This window comes from Macaca fascicularis, chromosome 16 (genome assembly GCF_037993035.2).
Source record: "Macaca fascicularis isolate 582-1 chromosome 16, T2T-MFA8v1.1".
Lineage (NCBI taxonomy): Eukaryota > Metazoa > Chordata > Mammalia > Primates > Cercopithecidae > Macaca > Macaca fascicularis.
Window position 1 is genome coordinate 58598585 of NC_088390.1, and position 22158 is coordinate 58620742.

General features: G+C 48.3%; 2 protein-coding genes across 16 annotated transcripts in view; one reads left to right on the top strand and one right to left on the bottom strand.

Moving 5' to 3' along the window:
* Window positions 1–6409: 6409 nt before the first annotated feature.
* Window positions 6410–20466, bottom strand: SNX11 (sorting nexin 11). Of its 9 annotated transcripts, XM_005583552.4 has the most exons (8): window positions 20158–20229; window positions 16957–17016; window positions 15634–15688; window positions 15060–15146; window positions 14323–14423; window positions 10050–10145; window positions 9664–9876; window positions 6410–7916 (listed from the first exon to the last, which is right to left on the bottom strand). In XM_005583552.4, the coding sequence occupies exons 3-8, from the start codon at window positions 15673–15675 to the stop codon at window positions 7643–7645; spliced, it is 813 nt and encodes a 270-aa protein (XP_005583609.1). In that variant the 5' UTR covers window positions 15676–15688; window positions 16957–17016; window positions 20158–20229; the 3' UTR covers window positions 6410–7642. The 9 variants fall into 9 exon arrangements, with proteins under 9 accessions (XP_005583609.1, XP_015293692.1, XP_005583608.1 ...); XM_015438206.3 differs by lacking the exons at window positions 16957–17016; window positions 20158–20229 and adding an exon at window positions 20400–20466; XM_005583551.4 differs by lacking the exon at window positions 16957–17016.
* CBX1 (chromobox 1) overlaps window positions 20253–22158 on the top strand; it is a 44349-nt gene continuing 42443 nt past the window's right edge. For all 7 annotated transcript variants that reach the window (XR_012425715.1, XR_012425718.1, XM_065531409.1 and 4 more), the window contains exon 1: window positions 20253–20424. The gene's annotated coding sequence lies outside the window, so the exon portion shown is untranslated. The remainder of the gene's footprint in view (window positions 20425–22158) is intronic.

The following is a 22158-nucleotide window of genomic DNA, read 5'->3' on the forward strand; positions in this document are numbered from 1 at the left end:
AAGGGATTTGAATTAGTCTCTCTTTTTCCCTATAAAAAACTAACTGTTCAGAAAACATGCTGTTTTTCTCCTCTGTATGAATTGATGACCATTCTTTCGGGTTCCATTAATGATATATTTTAAGATTTAGCCCATGCTGTACAAAAATCTTTTATAAATATAATGGCCCCCCCAAAATACTGCCACATCAGAGGAAACTAAGGTACAATTAACAAAGTGATCGTATAATTTATTCCCCAAAGGAAGACATTTTTGAGAGTGAAAGGGGAGTTAATGATGATGCCAAGACGGCAGGTGTAAACTGGGAAGTGTGGTCATGCTAAAAATAAGGCAAAATGAGGTGCCCAGTCACCTGGGGAGTGGACGGTAGAGAAGGATGACCTCGCTTTCCTGGTATGAGGCTTGGCTATGTCCCTACTAATGAAGTCCTCTCCCCTGCAGGCCTGGTTTCTAGGCAGACTCTGCCAACTGGGCTTTCTTTTCCTGATGCCCCGGCATTCTGAGGGGCCTGATGTCTCTGGCATCGAGCCACCTGTGGGGCTGGCCAGCTGTCAGCGGCTGTGTGCATTCAGTTCCCTCGTGGGGTTCCATCACAGTCCACCACCCCTCCAACTGGCAAAGCACCACTGAAGGAAGCATTTTTGTGGCACTGGGCAATAGTATGCCACTTCCTTGCCTCCTGTGACAGAAGTGTTCCAAGAGGCTTCTAGTGCTGGTCCTCAAAGAGGGCATCTGGTTCCACTGTAGACACTCGCAGCCTGATGGTGAGCAGCTGGTCACCTTTTGTCCTCCACATCCCATCATGGAACAGGAAACAGGCTACAGACATTTCCCTTTTCCACACCATCAGACATGCCCGCATTACTGTGCTGTGAGTCACCAAGGTGGCATATGCACACCACCAGCCCCAAGGACGTGTCATGAACTATTTCACCTCTGGAAAAGCATGCAGCATCTGGAGATTTAAGTTCATTTCTTCAACATCTCCACATTTACGGTACCAGAACTTGGAGCCAACTACTTCACTCTGTTAGCGCAGGGTTTCTCAACCTCAGCATTATTCATATTTTAGGCCAGATAATTCTATGTTGTTGGGAGCATTGTAGGATGTTCAGCCACATCCCTGGCCTCTACCTACTAAATGCCAATGGCCTCCCCTACCCTACCCCTGAGCTCTGACCACCAAAAATATTTCTAGGCACTGCCTAATATCCCCTGGGGGCAAAAATCTCCCCTGGTTGAGAACTGGTGTCTCAGGGCATTTGGGGTGTGCTTAGCACAAAGCACAGAGAAACTGCCCCGCCTTCTAGAAGTTTGTGCTTGAGCCGCTGGATTATAGTGATAGAGATTACAGCTAGGTTGAGAAGATACAGCATTTAAATGCCACAAATCCCTCAGGGCTTAAAAACCCTTTGCTCTGCCTTTAAGATTTGCTCACCTGCGCTGCTGCATATTTGCACTACAATGTGTTGGAATGAGCAAGACCATACTTGCCGGTTCAGAGCTGCATTAGTCTCTCTCATGTCTTGACCCCTGTGCTTACATCACAGGGCATGTTTCCCTTTTCTGTGACAGAAATCTAAAAGAGGAGCGCTGAAACTCTCACTTAGGACCAAGTCAAATGCTGTGTACTTCAAATCAAGAAACACCACGCAGAAGGCAGCCGCAGATGACAGGGTTCAGTTCCGGTTCCCTCCTCAGTGCACTGGTGGGGCTGGGGCCACGCAACATGCTTTGTGTGTGTTGACTACAGTCCCCAGGCAGAAGTGGGCAGATTCAGACAGATTACCATCTCTCGGCTGTGATTTTCCTGGTCCTTCGTGTTCATTTATGGGAAAGTTTTCTCATACAAAATGACTCCCAGGAGCTCTGTCCAGAACCAAAAAATAAATAAAACAAAAACGCAACCAAAAACCACACTGCCTTCTCAGGAGGCCAAAATAGGAAGTGAGGTCCAGTGCCATTGTTGTCTCTGCCAGCACAGACCAGACAGGAGGGCCATCACTGGCCCTGGTGCCAGCCAGAGCCCTGTCGACGCTGCCTCCCATGGGCCCTGAATCTGAGGCACCTGGAAGGGTTATTAGCAGGATTGGAACTCATCCCTCTGCTGGGACCAGATCATAATTACAGTAATTTTCTAACAGAGCTCGGCAGTAGGACTGTTTAATCAGCATCTGACTCCCTTGTGCTCCCAGCCCTCATTACTCAAGGAGAGGAGTGGGATGCCTCTTAAAGAGACAGTGCCCGCCTTTCAGCATTTTGAACAGATGTGCCCTAATTGGTAGAATATATCTAAGTCTCACAGCTTATAGTAGGCAGGCTGCATTGCCTCCAACAAACTGCCTCAGGCTTTCACTGTTCTGGGCCTTCTGCCGGAAGGATCTGGGTCAGGCTGCTGGTGGGCTGGGCTTCCCACACCAACACAGCCACCAGGGAAAGGGACACACACAGGGCTAGAGCACTTATGGGATTCGAACAGGCTGGCCCTTTGTGAACTGATGGTATCAAACAAAAAGTGCTTGGCTGAAGGACGGGAAGGAGACTTGACAGCCACGCATGAAAAGAAATTTTGGCTGGTGGCTTCCCATAATCCAGAGATTCCAGAAACATCTTGTGTTCCTACCCTTCCAGGGGGAAAAAACCTTATAGACTTATCAGTAGTCTCCTAATTCTCATACCCTAGCTTTACCACCTCTGTTTATTATCTGTGCCCCTTTGGCTACCATGAAAGTATCCCTTCGCTTTTTTTCCTTCTCCTTTGCTTGTGAAAATAGACCAGATCTCCCCTGAACAAGAGAAAAGTAATTATTCACTCTGCTTGAGTCAGGAGCACTCTGTCTCCTAGGAAGTGTAGTTCTTGTTAACATTTTGAGCATAAGTTGTCTGTGTTTATTATATCGAGATTTGAGGTGTCCAGCTTTCCAACTCCAAATCCAGTCATGGCTAAAATAGAAGTGTTTTTTCCCCACTGAGAAGTCATATCTCTAATAAGGCCAGACACAGTGGCCAACACCTGTAATCTCAGCACTTTGGGAGGCCAAGGAGGGCAGATACCCGAGGTCAGGAGTTTGAGACCAGCCTGGCCAACATGGTGAAACCTCATCTCTAAAAAAAATACAAAAATTAGCCAGGCGTGGTGGCAGACACCTGTAGTCCCAGCTACTTAGAAGGCTGAGGCAGGAGAATCACTTGAACCCGGGAGGTGGAGCTTGCAGTGAGCCAAGATCACGCCACTGCACTCCAGCCTGGGCAACAGAGCGAGACTCCATCTCCAAAAAAAAAGTATAGTGGCTAAGAACAGGAAAGGGGGAACTCATCGACAGTTTAAAGAAAGGTACTTTAAACCAGACTCTGAGCCTTTTACAGAACTGAGTCCCTGCTGGCAGAGGGCCGCCCCTCCAGCTTAGAATCGCTGCCCAGTGCTCCACTAAGGAGGTGGTATGTCGTGCTGCAATGGTTATCTGTTTGGCTTTAGCTGCTTCTCAGCTGGCTGCTCATACGTAAATCTACAGATGCCACTCCAGCCTCTGATTTAATGCTCCTGCAGCCTCAGTGAGGCAGGCTGGGAGCTGGTCTATTCCCCTTTCTACCCCCAACCCCTCCTCACATCAAATCCTTCCAATTCTCACACCACTGTCCACCCCACCCCTAGGGTGTTAAGGATATTCTGTTAGAGCTGAGGCATATAAACAAATTCACATACATGGAACTAACTTAATGCCCAATCAGATTGTTAAAAAGTCATGATCAGGCCGGGCGCCGTGACTCATGCTTGTAATCCTAGTACTTTGGGAGGCCGAAGCAAGCGGATTACTTGAGGTCAGGAGTTTGAGACCAGCCTGGCCAACATGGTGAAACCCCATCTATAATAACAATACAAAAATTAGCCAGGCGTGGTGGCGGATGCCTGTAATCCCAGTTATTCAGGAGGCTGAGGAAAGAGAATCACTTGAACCTGGGAGACAGAAGTTGCAGTGAACTGAGATCACACCACTGCACTCCAGACTGGGTTACAGAGCAAGACTCCATCTCAAAAGAAAAAAAAGTCATGATCACCTCCCAAGCAAAGCTAACAGAGAGGATAGGAGGTACCCTGGACTCGGTCATATGGATCTAAGGCCTTAGCATGAGAAAACTAAGGACTGTGAAAGAGCTCTGATTTGTGAGGACAATTCTGAAAAGCCCTGCAGGGTTGCTTTTTTTTTTTTCCTTGAATGTAGTGGTAGACTTTTTCTTTTTTGGGGTGGCAGGGGACTTGTCTCACAGAGCTCGGAAAGTATCTCTCATGTGAACATACTCCACCATCATCTAAAAACATGCTTTTTAAAAAACCACACTTGGATGGGCACAGTGGCTCACGCCTGTAATCCAAGCACTTTGGGAGGCCGAGGCAGGTGGATCACTTGAGGTCAGGAGTTCGAGACCAGTCTGGCCAACATGATGAAACACAGTCTCTACTAAAAATACAAAAATTGCCAAGCATAGTGGCTCACACCTGTAATCCCAGCACTTTGGGAGAATGACGTAGATGGATCATGAGGTCAGGAGATCGAGACCATCCTGGCCAACATGGTGAAACCCCATCTCTACTAAAAATACAAAAATTAGCTGGACGTGGTGGCATGCGCCTGTAGTCCCAGCTACTTGGGAGCCTGAGGCAGGAGAATCGCTTGAACCCGGGAGGCGGAGGTTGCAGTGAGCCAAGATGGCGCCACTGCACTTTAGTCTGGCAACAGAGCGAGACTCCATGTCAAAAAATAATAATAATAAATCAATAAAATAAAAATACAAAAATTAGCCGGGTGAGGTGGCAGGCCCATGTAATCCCAGCTACTTGGGAGGCTGAGGCAGGAGAACTGCTTGACCCCGGGAGGTGGAGGTTGTGGTGAGTTGAGATTGTACCACTGCACTCCAGCCTGGGCGGCAAAGGGAGACTCCTTCTCAAAAAAAAAAAAAAAAAAAAAAAAAAATTGAGCTCAGTTTCCTCAATGAAAAAAGAAGCATATACCTACCCTACTTTCCTCGCGAGGCACTGAAAAGGGCCAATAAAATTATGCTTATAAAACTTAGTGTTTTAATGGTAAGAAACCCCCCCACACACAAACACATTTCCTCCCACCAAACAAACAATCCCCACAAGCTTGGAATCAGTCATCCTGGGTTATGGATGACTAGATGTGGGCCATGGAGGTATCTGACAGAAGAAAGGTGACTAAATCAGGACAGAACTTGACTCAAAACTAAATTCTAAACATTTTTATCCTACAAATAGTTCAATGAGCCACTACCCCCAGCTAATCCTCCATCTTTCATAGAGGTCATCAGCCACAGTGGCTAGACCTGGGCACACGCAGGAACAGAGCAAAACAGAAGAGGGGCCTATGGCACTATCTGGATGGAGAGAAAAACTCATGTGTGCTATTTTTCTGATGGCCCTAGGCCTGTATTATTAGAAAAGTGCTTTCCTTCCTAGGACTTCTCCTTCTAAGGCCTATACTCAACTAAGAGACTGAAAGGAGATGGTGCCTGGCCTTAGATTAACTGAGGTGCTGTTGTATGCATGCTGCTAATGGATCATTAAAAAAGCTGGGAGTCAGAAAAATCACATCCATGTCTTTGAATGGCTCCTGCTGTCCCAGCAGCCTAGCCTGCTGGCAGAACTAGCTGCTGAGCACCAACTCCAGGAAGAAAAGGAGCAAATAGAAGAAGTCCAACCCAGCTTGCTGTTTTTTGGCTGAGTAGGGAATTGACACAGACCACCTCCGGCTCCTGTCTGGAAGTATGGAGATCAGAGAGCTTCAGGCACAGCTGGGTTCACAGCTGCACCATTTGGAGCATTGGGCTCATTAATATTCATGAGCCATCCCCACCAATCGGCAAAGCGGATGCCATTAGCTTAGCATCTGTCGGGTTTTTGTGAGGGTTGCGCGTGGAGTTTTTTTCCCCTTTTAAATGAACTTCTTCTGACATTTTGGATTTGCCTCTGTAGGTTTTCTATCCTCGCCTTGCTCTGCTGCATCATATAAAGGAGAGACCCAGGGGAGGCGGGCAGGAAAGAGGGATGAATACCAGCCAGGGCTTTGCATCTGCCTGTTGACAAACTTTATTTCTCTTTCAGCACCTGGCACCTCAGACAGGCTGCGAGGATGGAAGCAGCATCAGGTAAATTATACCTAACAAGGTTCATGCCCAGAACTGTGAGAAGAGTTGGATCCCAGCTCTTTGGAAGACAATCCTTCCTCCAGTGGTGAAGTTGAGCTGCACACACAATGCAGGAGGGCTACAGAGCACAGTTCTAAACCATTATTTCCATGCTGATAAATTCATGATTTATGAAAGGAACTACTGCCAGCCCTCACTCCCTCCCTCTCTGCTACAGCTTGTTAGACACAAATTGCCAACAACAATCTTAAATACTTGCATTTTATTTCAGGCCAAAGCCCCTCCACTCTGAACTAAATGCCATGACAGTCCCACAGCATAGGCTGGTAGTAAAAGAGCCCACAGACAGGGTAGGATAGTGAGAGGAGGGAGGAGTGGGTGAGAGGCAGGGGAAGAATCACACAAGCAAACCTAAGAGTAAAGCAATGCAGAATGCCTGTGGCACTCGGCTCCTACCAGCTCTGGCTCTCAGTGGAGATGAAGAATGGCAGCAGGAGGAGAGAATGCCTCATTGTCTGAAGGAGAGCGTGTTGTTCCTCATCTCCATCCCCAGAGCCCTCTCTTTCAGGCAGGCAGAAACAAAGCCCTCGCACCCCCACTGGACTGCTCAATACAGCAGAGATGCTCGCAATGGAAGCCCTAGAGGCAGGGAGCTGTTACCAAAGGAGAAGAAAAGGATTCAAAAAAGAAAGGAGCCCACTCTAACCCTGCAGAAAAGATAGCCACGTCGCCGCTTTATAACCAGAAGAGACAGTGACAGCCCCGACAGTCTTTTCCAAAATAAAGGCTCCTGGCTGTTGTTGTTTCTTCTGGCTGTGGCCAGCCACTTCTCTCTCAGGCATGATGAGCTGTTGTGCAGGTCTCAGGCTCCACTCAGCCAGGCTAAGGTCTCGGGACATAAATCCCCAGCAGCAGAAGTCACAGCACCAGTTCCATTCAGTGGTATCATTGAAAGAAAAAGCAAGGAGGTGGGAGAGTAAATATTCATCCCACTGTCCATGCAAGAAGGTAGGCAAGAGGCCAGCCTCCCAGAAACAAAGTGCTCTAGGGCTACAGTAGAAACTGAAGCCAGCCAAGATGGGGATACAACACAACCACTCCCGTTGGGACAATGTTCAATATGGCAGCTTAGAATTGCCACCTACAGGTCCCCAAAACTGGTCACCTGAGGAGATACTCCTGGTCCTACATACAAATGACCTACAGAAACTCAGCCCCCAGGAGAGTAATATGGGGTTCTGTTCAAAATCAACAGCCCCTGGGCCTTATGCTTAACTTACAAACATCTGCACAGTATTTATTCCCATGGAAGAGGCATACGGGGCTGTTATGACTGACCTCTGTCAATCAGCCCAAGCAAAGGCGACTAGAAGACACTAAGCAGCCCAGCCTCCCACAATACCTGCCCTGTGCCCAGTCCCACATGAGTAAGTCTCCTGGCCCGTATCTTCTCTGACCATCTCAGAGCAGAACCCAGAGCTCACTTTTCCAAAACTGTTTCTAATTGACCAGGGTCTAAAGGCACAGCATGGTCTCCTCCCACAGCCCTCCTCACAGACTGAAGAGTGGAGGTTCCCTCATTGGGTCTTCCAAAATCACAGCATAATGGTGAGGAGAGGGGTGGGAGAGTGGGACTTTCCAAGGAAGGAACCTCAGAGTCAACAACTGGAGCCCACACTTCTAAATGGTCCTTTTCTTCACTGGGAGGTGGTGAGGGAGAGTTCCTCCTACCCGATCTTGGAAGAAAGCAGCAACTGGAAAAGAGTGAGAAAAGGAAAAGAAAGGTATGAACAGCTTGGGTAACATAGTGAGACCCCATCTCTACAAAAAAATAAAAATAAATTAGCCACGGATGCTGGCACGTGCGTGCCCAGCTACTCAGGAAGCTGAGGCGGGAAGATTGCTTGAACCTGGGAGGTCAAGGCTGCAGTGAGTTATGATCACACCACTGCACTTCAGCCTGGGCAACAGAGTGAGACTCCGTCTCAGAAAAAAAGAGTATGAACATATAAACAAAAATGAATGGAAGGGAAGTCTCTCTGAGCCTATTCTGACTCAGGAGGCTGCCCAATTAAAAAAAAAAAAAATGGCTGGGCATGGTGAATTATTTGAGTCTGGGAGGTGGAGACCATCCTGGGCAACCTGGCGAAACCCTATCTCAATTAAAAAAAAAAAAAAAAAAAGACTGGGCACGGTGGCTCACACTTGTAATCCCAGCACTTTGGGAGGCTGAGGCAGGCGGATCACAAGGTCAGGAGATCGAGACCATCCTGGCTAACACGGTGAAACCCTGTCTCTACTAAATATACAAAAAATTAGCCGGCGTGATGGTGGGCACCTGTGGTCCCAGCTACTCGGGAGACTGAGGCAGGAGAATGGCGTGAACCTGGGAGGCGGAGCTTACAGTGAGCCGAGATCATGCCACTGCACTCCAGCCTGGGCGACAGAGCAAGACTCTGTCTCAGAAAAAAAAAACAGATAAATGCAAGTGAATGGATAAACAAAATGTGGTTATTTAGCCATACAAATGGACTGTTATTTAGCCATAAAAATGGGGGGAAAAAAGGAGAAAAAAGAGCAATGAAGTAATGATGCATGATAAAATATGAATGAACCTTGAAAACATTATGTTAGATGAAAAAAGCCGGTTACAAAAGACCACAAATCATATGACTCCATTTGTGTAAATGTCCAAAATAGACAAACGCATAGACACAGAAAGTAGACTAGTGGTTGCCAGGAGCTACGGGGGAGGGAAGGACAGGGGAGTCACTACTCACAGGTACAAGGTTTCTTTTGGGGTGATGAAAATGTTCTAAAATTGACTGTGGTGGCTGACAGTTATACAACCCTGTGACTATATTAAAAACTACTGAACTGTACCTAAAAAGGTAAACTTTATGGCAGGTAAATTTTATGTCAATAGAGCTATTAGGCCAGGCACGGTAATCCTAGCCAGTAATCCTAGCACTTTGGGAGGCAGAGGCAGGTGATCACCTGAGGTCAGGTGTTCGAGACCAGCCTGATCAACATGGCAAAAATCCCATCTCTACTAAAAATACAAAACTTAGCCGGGCGTGGTGGCACTTGCCTGTAATCCCAGCTACTCAGGAGGCTGAGGCAGGAGAATCGCTTGAACCCAGGAAGCGGAGGTTGCAGTGAGCCAAGATCATGCCACTGCACTCCAGCCTAGGCAGAAGAGTGAGCCTCTATCTCCACAAAAAAAATAAAAATAAAAATAAATAAGGGAGGGAGGAGGAATAAAATACCGAATAAATGAGAAAGCTTTCCCTTCTCTCTCCCCAGGTTTCAGTAGGAGCTCCTGCTACCCAGTGGTAGGTTAACACAGACCCACCTGGATAGAAAGCCACACACCCAAAGAACAAGATCTCTTGAAAGGCTACCAATGCTATGACATTACTTTCCCTAACAAATGGACACCTCTCTGGTCCAGGTTATAGCAAACCTAGCCCCTGCTATCTCAAAGAGTACTCCAGTTACCTCTTAGGCTGGTCTCCTTTAGCCAGGTGAGAAGAGCTCTGCCTCTCTTCCTGGGCCCAGCCACAGTTTGACATAGCATATCGAAGAATGGCATCAGACACAGTCATGGTGCTTCGGCCCTGGACACAGGCTTCTATCTCAGGCACTGAGAGCTGGCTTTGCAGGAAGAGGTGCAACTGACTGTCGGACAAGAGAACCACACTCTGCAGGACCCTGGGGAAAATACAGGTAGCACAACACAGAGCATCACCCTGAGGAACTGCTCTCCATTCCCCATCCTCTGAAGAACTTCTGGTTACCTGAGCAGGGAGCTCCATCCTGCCTGGCACCTCCCTCCACCCCGCCTCCACCCTCAGTGGCCAGCACCAGCCGTTCTGTCCACTCACTTTTCAAGGAAGTGCTGCAGACCTTGTCGTCGCTTCTCAATGAACTCATCTGAGGTGCCGAAGAAGGTTGACTTCCCAGGAAGTTCAGGAACAGGCCTGTGGAGCCACATGATATAACACCCACGATAACTCTAACATCTAAGATAGTCATTCTAGCCTCTGATCAAGGAAATACCTTGAAAACAAGCCTCATCAATACAATTAGCATTTTTTTTTTTTTTTTTGATACGGAGTCTCGCTCTGTCGCCCAGGCCGGAGTGCAGTGGCGCGATCTCAGCTCACTACAAGCTCCACCTCCCGGGTTCACGCCATTCTCCTGCCTCAGCCTCCCGAGTAACCAGGATTACAGGCACCCACCACCACGCCCAGCTAATTTTTTGTATTTTTAGTAGAGACGGGGTTCACCGTGTTAGCCAGGATGGTCTTGATCTCCTGACCTCGTGATCCACCCGCCTTGGCCTCCCAAAGTGCTGGGATTACAGGTATGAGCCACGGCCCCTGGCCACAATTAGCTTTTAATAAGGGGTGGTGCTAACATTGACTGACTGCATGCCAAGTGTCAAGCCAGACTGTGCTAAATGTTTTATAAACATTATTTCATTTAGTCATCCCAAAACCCCATGAGAAAGATATTAGTAAACTCACTTTAGATCAGAGAAGTTAAGTAAATTTCTCACTGTTACACAGCTAGTAAGCGGCAAAGCTCATATCGGAACCAGGTCTATGACTATAAAACCCATGCTGATACATTATTTTTGTCTGTTTGATTTTAGAGACAAGGTATTGCTTTCCAAGCTGCTCTCTCCAGGTTGCCCAGGCTGAAGTGCAGTGGCATAATCATGAGCATAGCTCACCACAGCCTCAAATTCCTGGGATCAAGTAATCCTCCTGCATCAGCCTCCAGAATAACTATGACTACAGGCACGTGCCACTGTGTGCACCTAATTTATTTATTTATTTACTTAGGTATCTGTAGAGACAGAGTATTGCTCTGTTGCCCAGGCTGGTCTCAAACTCCTGGCCTCAAGTGATCCTCCTTCTTTAACCTCCCAAAGCACTGGAATTACATGTGTGAGCCACCAAGCCCAGCCACACTATGTTGTTTATGAAACCCACTCCCGGCTAGGTACCGTGGTTCATGCCTGTCATCCTAGCACTTTGGGAGATTGAGGTGGGCAGATCACTTGAGCTTAGGAGTTCAACACCAGCCTGGGCAACATGATGAAACCTCATGTCTCCTTTAAAAAAAAAAAAAAAAAAACAGCTGGGCACAGTGGCTCACGCCTGTAATCCCAGCACTTTGGGAGGCTGAGGTGGGCAGATCATGAGGTCAGGAGATAAAGACCATCCTGGCTAACACTGTGATACCCCGTCTCTACTAAAAATACAAAAAATTAGCCGGGCATGGTGGCATGCGCCTGTAGTCCCAGCTACTCGGAAGGCTGAGGCAGGACAATGGCGTGAACCCGGGAGGCGGAGCTTGCAGTGAGCTGAGATCACGCCACTGCACTCCAGCCTGGGCAATAGAGCAAGATTCCGTCTCAAAAAAAAAAAACAAAAAAAACAGGCCGGGTGCGGTGGCTGACGCCTGTAATTCCACCACTTTGGGAGGCAAACGCGGGTGGATCATCTGAGCTCAGGAGTTCAAGACCAGCCTGGCCAACATGGTGAAACCCTGTCTGAATTGCTTTAAACAGGAGGCAGAGGTTGCAGTGAGCCGAGATCGCACCATTGCACTCCAGCCTGGGCGATAAGAGTGAGACTCTGTCTCAAAAATAAAAATACAAAATACAAAAAGTAGGCTGGGTGCGGTGGCTCACACCTGTAATCCCACCACTTTGGGAGGCCAAGGTGGGTGGATCACCTGAGCTCAGGAGTTCGAGACCAGCCTGTAATCCCAGCACTTTGAGAGGTCAAGGCAGGCGGATCACCTAAGGTCGGGAGTTCGAGACCAGCTTGACCAACATGGAGAAACCCATCTCTACTAAAAATACAAAAACTTAGCTGGGCATGGTGGTGCATGCCTGTAATCCCAGCTACTTGGGAGGCTGAGGCAGGAGAATCACTTGAAACTGGGAGGCGGAGGTTGCAGTGAGCTGAGATTATGCCATCTTACTCCAGCCTGGGCAACAAGAGTGAAACTCTGTCTCAAAAAATAATTTTTTTTAATAAATAAAAATAAATATACATAATTAGCCGGGTGTGGTGGCACATGCCTGTAATCCCAGCTACTCGGGAGGCTGAGGTAGGAGAATCGCTTAAACCCAGGAGGTGGAGGTTGCGGTGAGCTGAGATCGAGCCATTGCACTCCAGCCTGGGCAACAAGAGCGAAACTCCGTCTCAAAAAAAAAAAAAGAAAGAAAGAAAAAAGAAAATTAGCAGGGCTTGGTGGCGCACCCCTGTAATCCCACCTACTCAGGAGGCTGAGGAAGGAGAATCACTTGAACCCCAGGAGGTGGAGGTTGCAGTGAGCTGAGATCGCGCCACTGCACTCCAGTCTGTTGGACGGGACAGGAGCAAGACTCCATCTTAAAAAAAAAAAAAAAAAAAAAAAAAAAAAAGGCCAGACACAGTGGCTCACACCTGTAATCCCAGCACTTTGGGAGGCCAAGGCAGATAGATCATGAGGTCAGGAGTTGGAGACCAGCCTGACCAAAATGGTGAAACGCCGTCTCTACTAAAAATACAAAAATTAGCCAGAAGTGGTGGTGTGCACCTGTCATCCCAACTACTCAGGAGGATGAGGCAGGAGAATCCCTTGAACCCGGGAGGCAGAGGTTGCAGTGAGCTGAGATTGCACCACTACACTTTAGCCTGGGTGACAGAGTGAGACTCCGCCTCAAAAAAAAAAAAAAAAAAAGAAAAAAAGAAATCCACACAAACCATCAACTATTGTTTTTAAAAAGGAAGAAACTGGCCGGGCGCGGTGGCTCAGGCCTGTTAATCCCAGCACTTTGGGAGGCTGAGACGGGCGGATCACAAGGTCAGGAGATCGAGACCATCCTGGCTAACACGGTGAAACCCCGTCTCTACTAAAAATTACAAAAAAATAGCCAGGTGAGGTGGCGGGCGCCTGTAGTCCCAGCTACACGGGAGGCTGAGGCAGGAGAATGGCATAAACCCGGGAGGCAGAGCTTGCAGTGAGCTGAGATCTGGCCACTGCACTCCAGCCTGGGCAACAGAGCCAGACTCTGTCTCAAAAAAAAAAAAAAAAAAAAAAGGGCCTGGTGCGGTGGCTCAGTCCTGTATAATCCTAGCAATTTTGGGAGGCTGAGGCAGGCGGATCACCTGAGGTTGGGAGTTCGAGACCAGCCTGACCAACATGGATAAACCCCATCTCTACTAAAAATACAAAATTAGCCGGGAGTAGTGGCGCATGCCTGTAATCCCAGCTACTCAGGGGGCTGAGGCAAGAGAATCACTTGAACCCGGGAGGTGGAGGTTGCGGTAAGCCGACACTGCACCCGGGCAACAAGAGCAAAACTCAGTCTCAAAAAAAAAAAAAAAAAAAAAACAAAACATATTTCCCAGCCAGGAGCGGTGGCTCACGCCTGTAATCCCAGCACTTTGGGAGGCCGAGACGGGTGGATCACTTGAGTCCAGCAGTTTGAGACCAGCCTGGCCAACATGGAGAAACCCCATCTCTACTAAAAATACAAAAACTAGGTAGGCGTAATGGTGGGCACCTGTAATCCCAGCTACTTGGGAGGCTGAGGCAGAAAGAATTGCTTCAACCTGGGAGGCGGAGGATGCAGTGACATGAGATCACGCCGTTGCACTCCAGCCTGTGCAACAGAGCAAGACTCCATCTCAAAAAAAGAAAAAAACATTATTTCCCAGCTGGGCCTGGTGGCTCACACCTAATCCCAACAATTTGGAAGGCGAAGGCAGGACTGCTTGAGTCCAGGAGTTCAAGACCACCCTAGTAACATAGGGAGACCCCCATCTCGACAAAAATATTTTCCAAATTAGGCAAATGTAGTGGCATGCACCTGCAGTCCCAGCCACTCAGGAAGCTGAGGTGGGAGGATTGCTAGAACGCAGGAGGTTGAGGCTGCAATGAGCCATGAGGGCGCCACTGCACTCCAGCCTCCGTAACAGAGCCAGACCCTATGTCAAAAAAAAACACAAAAAACCCAAAAAACAAAAAAAGAAACAACATATTTCCCAATTTCCTTAGTGCCTGGTATGTTGCAAGTTCTGTTCATTGTCAACTCCAGTACCTACATAAGCACCCAAAACAGACCCAAGAAGGAAGCAAGAGCAAACTCACACCAAACCAGCATTTCTCTGTAGCTGCTTTCTCAGCCACACAAACTCACGGTAGCGGCGCCGCACACAGGAAGTCTTGGCAGTAAAGGCTTTGCTGTTGGTCTATACACGAAAGCACATGAAGTACATGAAAAGGGTTTAGTGGAAAAAAGACAAGTTCACATAAGCTCCCTATCACTGCTCTCACTGAGGAGCCATGCCATCAGGCCACAGACCTGATCAGGTCCCCAACTAGAACAAAGTGCCACCAGGCAGCCCAAAAGCAACTCAAAGACATACCTCAAACTCTCTTTCCTTTCCTCCCTCCCTTTCTTCCAAGTCTTCTGTCTCGGGTCCACCAGAAACACTCAAAAATAGGTTACACCTTGCCGTGTGCGGTGGCTCACACCTGTAATCCCAGCACTTTGGGAGGCCAAGGAGGGTGGATCACTTGAGGTCAGGAGTTCAAGACCAGCCTGGCCAACATGATAAAACCCCATCTCTACTAAAAAAATATATATTCAAAATTAGCTGGGCATGGTGGCACATGCCTGTAATCCCAGCTACTTGGGAGGCTGAGGCAGGAGAATCGCTTGAACCCGGGAGACAGAGGTTGCAGTAAGCCGAGATCACACCACTGCACTCCAGCCTGGGCAACAAGAGCAAAACTCCATCTCAAAAAAAAAAGGGTTACACCTCAGTACAAGCCCCTCAGCTCTGCAGAGCGTTGACCCCAATACAGAAGCTTGATGCACTCACATGAAGGAATATCTTATAATCCACATAAGAGTTCCAGGAGCCCTCATTCTGCACTCGGGGGTCCTGAACACGCACTGTAATCACCTCCTGTAGGTAAGAAAAACTCCCTCAGCTTCAGCTACAGAGCAAGGCAGCTCTGACAACACAGGTTGCTAGATTTTTCCACCCAACACCAACTTTCATTCATTCAACACCAACTTTCATTCATTCATTCATTCACTCAATTCAATCACTCAATTCAACAAATTTTTACTGAGCCCCACTACGTGTCAGACACTATTCTAGGCACTGGGAATAAAGCATGAACAAGAGACATAAGTCCCTGCCCCCATGAAGCTTACATTCCAGTATATTCCAATCAATGGAAAATTTAGTCAGAATGGAACCCCATTTCCTAGGAATGCCTCTGCTATTGATTTCTTTCTCCTGACTTTATTTTGAGCTCATCAGAACCACCAAAGTAATACTGCAGGAAGAACACTACTGAGTAATGATTTGCATCTCTGTGTCCTCTTTCCTCCTAAATCCCCTCTCCAACTTTTACCTACCTGTTCTCTGGAGACCACACTCTTACCTCCTGTTCTTGGTTCTCCGACATCCTACACCAAAAGCCCATTGGAAGAAAACATCTGATGAGGGACAGAGGATACAGGATCAAGATTAGTATGCCTCTGTTCTTACCATTCTTTACCAGGGAAAACCCTGAAAGTTTTTTTTTTTTTTTTTTTTTTTTTTTTTTTTTTTTTTGAGACGGAGTCTCGCTCTGTCGCCCAGGCTGGAGTGCAGTGGCCGGATCTCAGCTCACTGCAAGCTCCGCATCCCGGGTTCCCGCCATTCTCCTGCCTCAGCCTCCCAAGTAGCTGGGACTACAGGCGCCCACCACCTCGCCCGGCTAGTTTTTTTGTAGTTTTAGTAGAGACGGGGTTTCACTGTGTTTGCCAGGATGGTCTCGATCTCCTGACCTCGTGATCCACCCGTCTCGGCCTCCCAAAGTGCTGGGATTACAGGCTTGAGCCACCGCGCCCGGCCCCTGAAAGTTTTTAATAGACGACCGTGGGGAAACCCAGGCAACAGTTTTTGTTTTTGTAAAACTTAAGAGGAAGCAAAAAAAAATACCCATTAGCTCAATGCCAAGCTAAAAGGCCCTGGGGAATTTGCCTCCCTTCTCAGACCAGGCCCTCAACTAGGCCACCTCTCCCCAAAGGGTGTTGGAGTCTACAGAAAGTTTGTCACATGCAGCCAAAACAGGCGGGTCCAGATGTAAAACTTTTGCCTTCAAGAACGCAGGCATAACAGGGTCTGGTAAGCACTCAGATCACAGCTTTGAAAGCGAGCCTAACAGCGCCCCCTCCCGGCTGTCTAGAGACAACCAAGTCCCCACAAACACCAATGCTTCTGCATTTCTCCCAGTCTCACTAACACCAGTCACCTCCTCACAGGTGAATCATAGTCCAAGGAGCACCTGAGTGGGTTGCCCAGTTGGGACCTTCCCTGTATCCAATCCATACTCTGGAACCCAAGCCAACTGTTCTAATGACTTCCTCTCCTGACATGCCATCCGGTTTGTACTTCTGCCCAAGCACCCCACAGCTGCACAGGTCGACCCAGGATGCATTCTGCTCCTTTGTAAAGATTCATTAAAGCCTCAGCCCTGATTTTCCCCAATGTGGCAGTTTACATGTATAGCGACATCACCCACTCCGACAAGGGGACCATGAAGGCTGCAGCACAGGGTTACTCAAGTCCAATGGGGCCCATGATGTCACCTTCTGTTAAAATACAGCACTAATCTTGTTACTTCTAGAACTATTCCAACAGCATCCACCCTGGCTGCCGCCTCCACCCCCTTCTCTCTTAAGAGCGGAACAATAAGGTTTAATTTCCCTTTCCAATTTACCTTGAAATGAAAACTGACTTCAGCCAGTATGTACTGCCAACAAATGATCCAGGCTGGCTCCTGGGAAAACAAGACTATCTCTAATATCTCTGAGCCCTCCCTCTCCTTCCCCCATACCCATTCACATACGCACTCATTTTTACAGTCCCACAATTAATTTTAAACACATTCTCTTATTAGTTCTGCCTTACCATTAGAAGACTGTGTAATGAGTTTCCTTCTATTTTATGTTTTGCTAACACAAGACTAACATTTCAAAAGAAGGGGAACTTGTTTACACCATGAAATCAGCAAAGCAAACAGCTTTTTCAATTCTCTCCAATATACCAGAAGTATCTCCACAGACAAACACTGCATGCAGAAACGAAGCTGCATGGTCCATGACAAAACTGGGCTACACGGTGTTGAGCAAACCCAAGGTTTTGTGATTGCAGTACCATCTTAAATGGTATTCTTGCTGACAATCTGATTTTTATCTGATGCAGCCACCACCTTCAAGGGGTCCTGAACTGAAAGGTGGGAAATTCCAATTCCAGAACAACCCATATATGACATTCCAGATATTAGTCAAATGTCTGAGACCAAAAAGAGCAGACCCATTTGCTGTGAACAATTAACCTCCTTAAGTTGTTTTTTTTTTTCTCTTCTCTTTGCAGGCATTCGATAAACTGCCTGCACAGGAGCAGAGAGTTAAATACTCTGAAGTGTCTTTAAACAAAACCAACAATGGGAAAGACGATGACAAGGAAATCACAGTCATCCACTCAGTGGAGATCATACATCTTTTGTACCTTGAAAAAGGTTTGTCAAATTCAGGACCATAATTTAGTAACGAAATGATCATCATACACTTGGTCTCAGGAAGAGTTTGCATAGGGCCCTGCACTACTTTCATGAAGAAATTCTTCTTTCCTTTGGGGCCAATACCACTCAGAAACAAATAGCTGTGAACTGGCTTTTTTTTTTTTTTTTTTTTTTTTGAGACGGAGTCTCACGCTGTTGCCCAGGCTGGAGTGCAGTGGCGCGATCTCGGCTCACTGCAAGCTCCGCCTCCCGGGTTCCCGCCATTCTCCTGCCTCAGCCTCCTGAGTAGCTAGGACTACAGGCGCCCGCCGCCTCGCCCGGCTAATTTTTTGTATTTTTAGTAGAGACGGGGTTTCACTGTGGTCTCGATCTCCTGACCTTGTGATCCGCCCGCCTCGGCCTCCCAAAGTGCTGGGATTACAGGCTTGAGCCACCGCGCCCGGCCGAACTGGCTTTTTTTTAAAAAAAACCTCCAGAGGCCAGCCTGGCCAACATAATGAAACTCCGTCTCTACTAAAAATACAAAAAATTAGCTGAGCATGGTGGCAGGCGCCTGTAATTCCAGCTACTTGGGAGGCTGAAGCAGGAGAATCACTTGAACCCGGGAGGCGGAGGTTGCACTGCACTCCAGCCCAGGTGACAGTGCGAGACTCCATTGTCCAAAAAAAAAAAACCCTCCAGATGGGCCAGGTACGGCGGCTCATGTCTGTAATTCCAGCACTTTGCGAGGCCCAGGCAGGCGGATCACGAGGTCAAGAGATCAAGACCATCCTGGCCAACATGGTGAAACCCCGTCTCTACTAAAAATACAAAAATTAGCTGCGCGTGGTAGCGCGTGCCTGTAGTCCCAGCTACTTGGGAGACTGAGGCAGGAGAATCAGTTGAACCCAGGAGGTGGAGGCTGCAGTGAGCAGAGATCGCACCACTGCACTCCAGCCTGGCAACAGAGTGAGACTCTGTCTCAAAAAAAAAAAAAAGGAAGAAAGTTGCAGTTGTAACTGTCCTTAAAAACACTGGGCCGGCGCAGTGGCTCCTGCCTGTAATCCAGCACTTTGGGAAACTGAGGCGGGCAGAACACTTGAGGCCAGGAGTTCGAGAACAGCCTGGCCAACACGGCAAAAACTCCGTCTCTACTAAAAATACAAAAATTAGCTGGGCATGGTGGCACGGGCCTGTACTCCCAGCTACTCGGGAGACTGAGGCATGAGAATCGCTTGAACCCAGGAGGCAGAGGCTGCAGTGAGCCAAGATCACACCACTGCACTCCAGCCTGGGCAACAGAGCGAGACCCTATCTCAAAAACAAACAAACAAACACTGGAACAAATACAAAAACCTAGACACCAAGTAGTAATTTCTAGCAACCACTATTCTTCATTAGATTCCTCCCCACAGATACCACTCCTCAAAAGAAAAAGCTCAGTTCTGCCTCTGGAGAAGAAGCAGAAAGTTCCTAACTTTAGTTCTATAATCTGGGAGATGGATCTGTACGTCATCCAAATAAGGCTAGAGTCAGTGACCATGGCTAATTACATAACTCGGTGTTAACTACATTTCCTGGGCCCTTTCAACCACATCTGAAGTTTCCTTCACTTTCTTCACCTGTACCAGCACCAGTAGCGCTGGTGAGTACCCAATTGTTTGCTGTTTACAAAGTAGATTCATCGTAAAGCTTCTAATATAGTAACAATACAAGGCTTTAGTCTCACCATTTATTTTCTCTCCCATTTAAACAACTTCAAGAGACAGGTTAAGAAAAAAATCAGGTGATTAAAGTAGATGGAACTACTGAGACTACCGTCCCTTCTTACTCAATCTTGAGCCCTTAGTGCCAGATGGCAGATAGCAATTCAAAAAGCTCTCCCTCCAATTATAAATATCACACGTACTAGATAGAGGAAGCTCCCAGTTCTGACCAAGCTTTGTATGATCTCAACCAAGCAGTTATGCTCCATCTTTTTGTCCATCTCTAACCTACTCCTTTCACTTGGAAGGTAATTAACAACGGCGACCACAATCTACCGCAAGTCTCCCGTGTCCACGTAAAATACTCGCCATTGCCCCCAGTCTTAGCCGTTTAAGTAAATGTCCCCAGTCTTTTACTACGATCACTCCTCCTCCATTCGCAACAAACTAGGACCGAAAGGTCCACATGATCCTTCTTCCTTTCCGATTAAGCCTGGGGAGTAGGAAGTGAAAGATATACTTTGAAGGTAAACTGAAAAGTCGGTTTTTGGATCCCCAGCAAGCCCTTGCCTTAATGCCGGGTGGTAAGAGAGTCCCTCCCTAGGATGTAAAGCGATGCCACCATCCCGAGTGCCACTACTGACGCTCAAGCCCACGCCCCCTCACCTGAGCGCAGCCCCTACTCCCCGGGGCCCCGCCCACGCACTCTCACCTGAGAACAGCACCAGCTCCCCACAGCGACACCGCCCGCGCCCCACCATATAGCCAGATCACGGCTTCTCCTTCCGGGTGAGTCGCCGGTGCCCCAGTGCACGACGGGAGACGCCCTAACCCCGGCTGCCCAGGACGCCCCGCCTTTACAGGCCCGGGCTCTGAGTGGGATTCCCGCTTCCGAACGGCGCAGTTCCGCTTGCCAAGGCCCGGGACTGGAGTCGGGATCCCCCCTCCACTCACTTGGGACGCTAGAGAGTGGACGCAGGTGCGGGGTGAGGGACGGCGAATGGGCTCGGATATCCAATCCGGGGCCGCGTTCCGCCCACTGTCAGGGGAAGCCAATCAGCGGCCAGGGGGCGTCCGCAACGGTCAGCCAGTGGGTCACGAGAGCAGAGGGGTGTGAGGGGGTTGTTACTCTTGTTCCCTTAATGCGAGGTACCGTCTGCAGTGTGGGAGGTTCGGGGCTTTAGGAAGCCCACATCCCTGGATCCTCACTAAGTCTCGAGAGTCACCATTGGAACCTCGTAGTTTGTTGTTCCCCAGCGGAGCTATCGAGGGGACTCCGATTCCGATTCGTAAAGCCACTGACCGATTGTCAGAGTGAAAGCCAGACTCGAGAGGGTCCGGCGACTCAGATGGCTCACACCAAAACAAACTCGAAGCAGCATCATGCAGCTAGGGAGCAAGAGAAAACCGTTCAATGTGTTGAAGACTTTTGCGATGGTCTTTTAACAACTTATTTAAAGATAATTTCAGCAAGTCTAGCGCGGTGGCTCACGCCTGTAATCCCAACACTTATTAGAGAGGCCGAGGCGGGAGGATCGTTTGAGGCTAGTCTTGAGACACGCCCTACCAATTTAGGGAGACTCTCGTCTCTGCAAAAAAAAATTTAAAAATTAGCCAGGCGTGGTGGCATGTGCCTGTAGTCCCAGCTACTAGGGAGGCTGAGGCAGGAGGAAGGCTTGAACCAGGGGTTCGAGGCTGCAGGGAGCCCTGATCTCTGCAGAGCAAGACCCTGTCTGAAAAAAAGAAAAACAGCTAAAAGGAAGAAAAGAAAGGGGCCGAGCACGGTGTCTCACGCCTGTAATCCCACCGCTTTGGGAGCTGGAGGCGGGTGGATTACCTGAGGTCAAGAGTTCGAGACCAGCCTGGCCAACACGGTGAAACCCTGTCTCTACTAAAACTACAAAAATTAGCTGGGCATAGTCATGGGCACCTGTAATCCCAGCTATTCAGGAGACTGACGCAGGGGGATTGCTTGAACCCAGGAGTTGGAGGTTGCAGTGAGCCAAGATTGCGCCATTACACTCCAGCCTGGGAGACTCCATTGTAAAAAAATAAAAATAAAAAAAAATTGGGCCGGGCGCGGTGGCTCAAGCCTGTAATCCCAGCACTTTGGGAGGCCGAGACGGGCGGATCACGAGGTCAGGAGATCAAGACCATCCTGGCTAACACGGTGAAACCCCGTCTCTACTAAAAAATACAAAAAACTAGCCGGGCGAGGTGGCGGGCGCCTGTAGTCCCAGCTACTCGGGAGGCTGAGGCAGGAGAATGGCGTGAACCCGGGAGGCGGAGCTTGCAGTGAGCCGAGATCCGGCCACTGCACTCCAGCCTGGGCGACAGAGCAAGACTCCGTCTCAAAAAAAAAAAAAAAAAAAAAAAAAAAAAATTAAGGAAGATAGCTGGATTCTCATATGTGCTTCCCCTTTCTCTGTTGTGCTCTGTTGTTTTGGTACATTAAGAAAATTCAGCCTTAAATAGATATGTAGTTGAGAAAAGGAAGAGTATATTTAGCCTTCTCAAACAATTTTGAATATTCTTCTTTGATACTACCCAAATTCAACAAATGGTAACTTTTCTTTGTTTTTTTTTTTTTTTTTTTTTTTTGAGACGGAGTCTCGCGCTGTGTCACCCAGGCTGGAGTGCAGTGGCGCGATCTCGGCTCACTGCAAGCTCCGCCTCCCAGGTTCACGCCATTCTCCTGCCTCAGCCTCCGAGT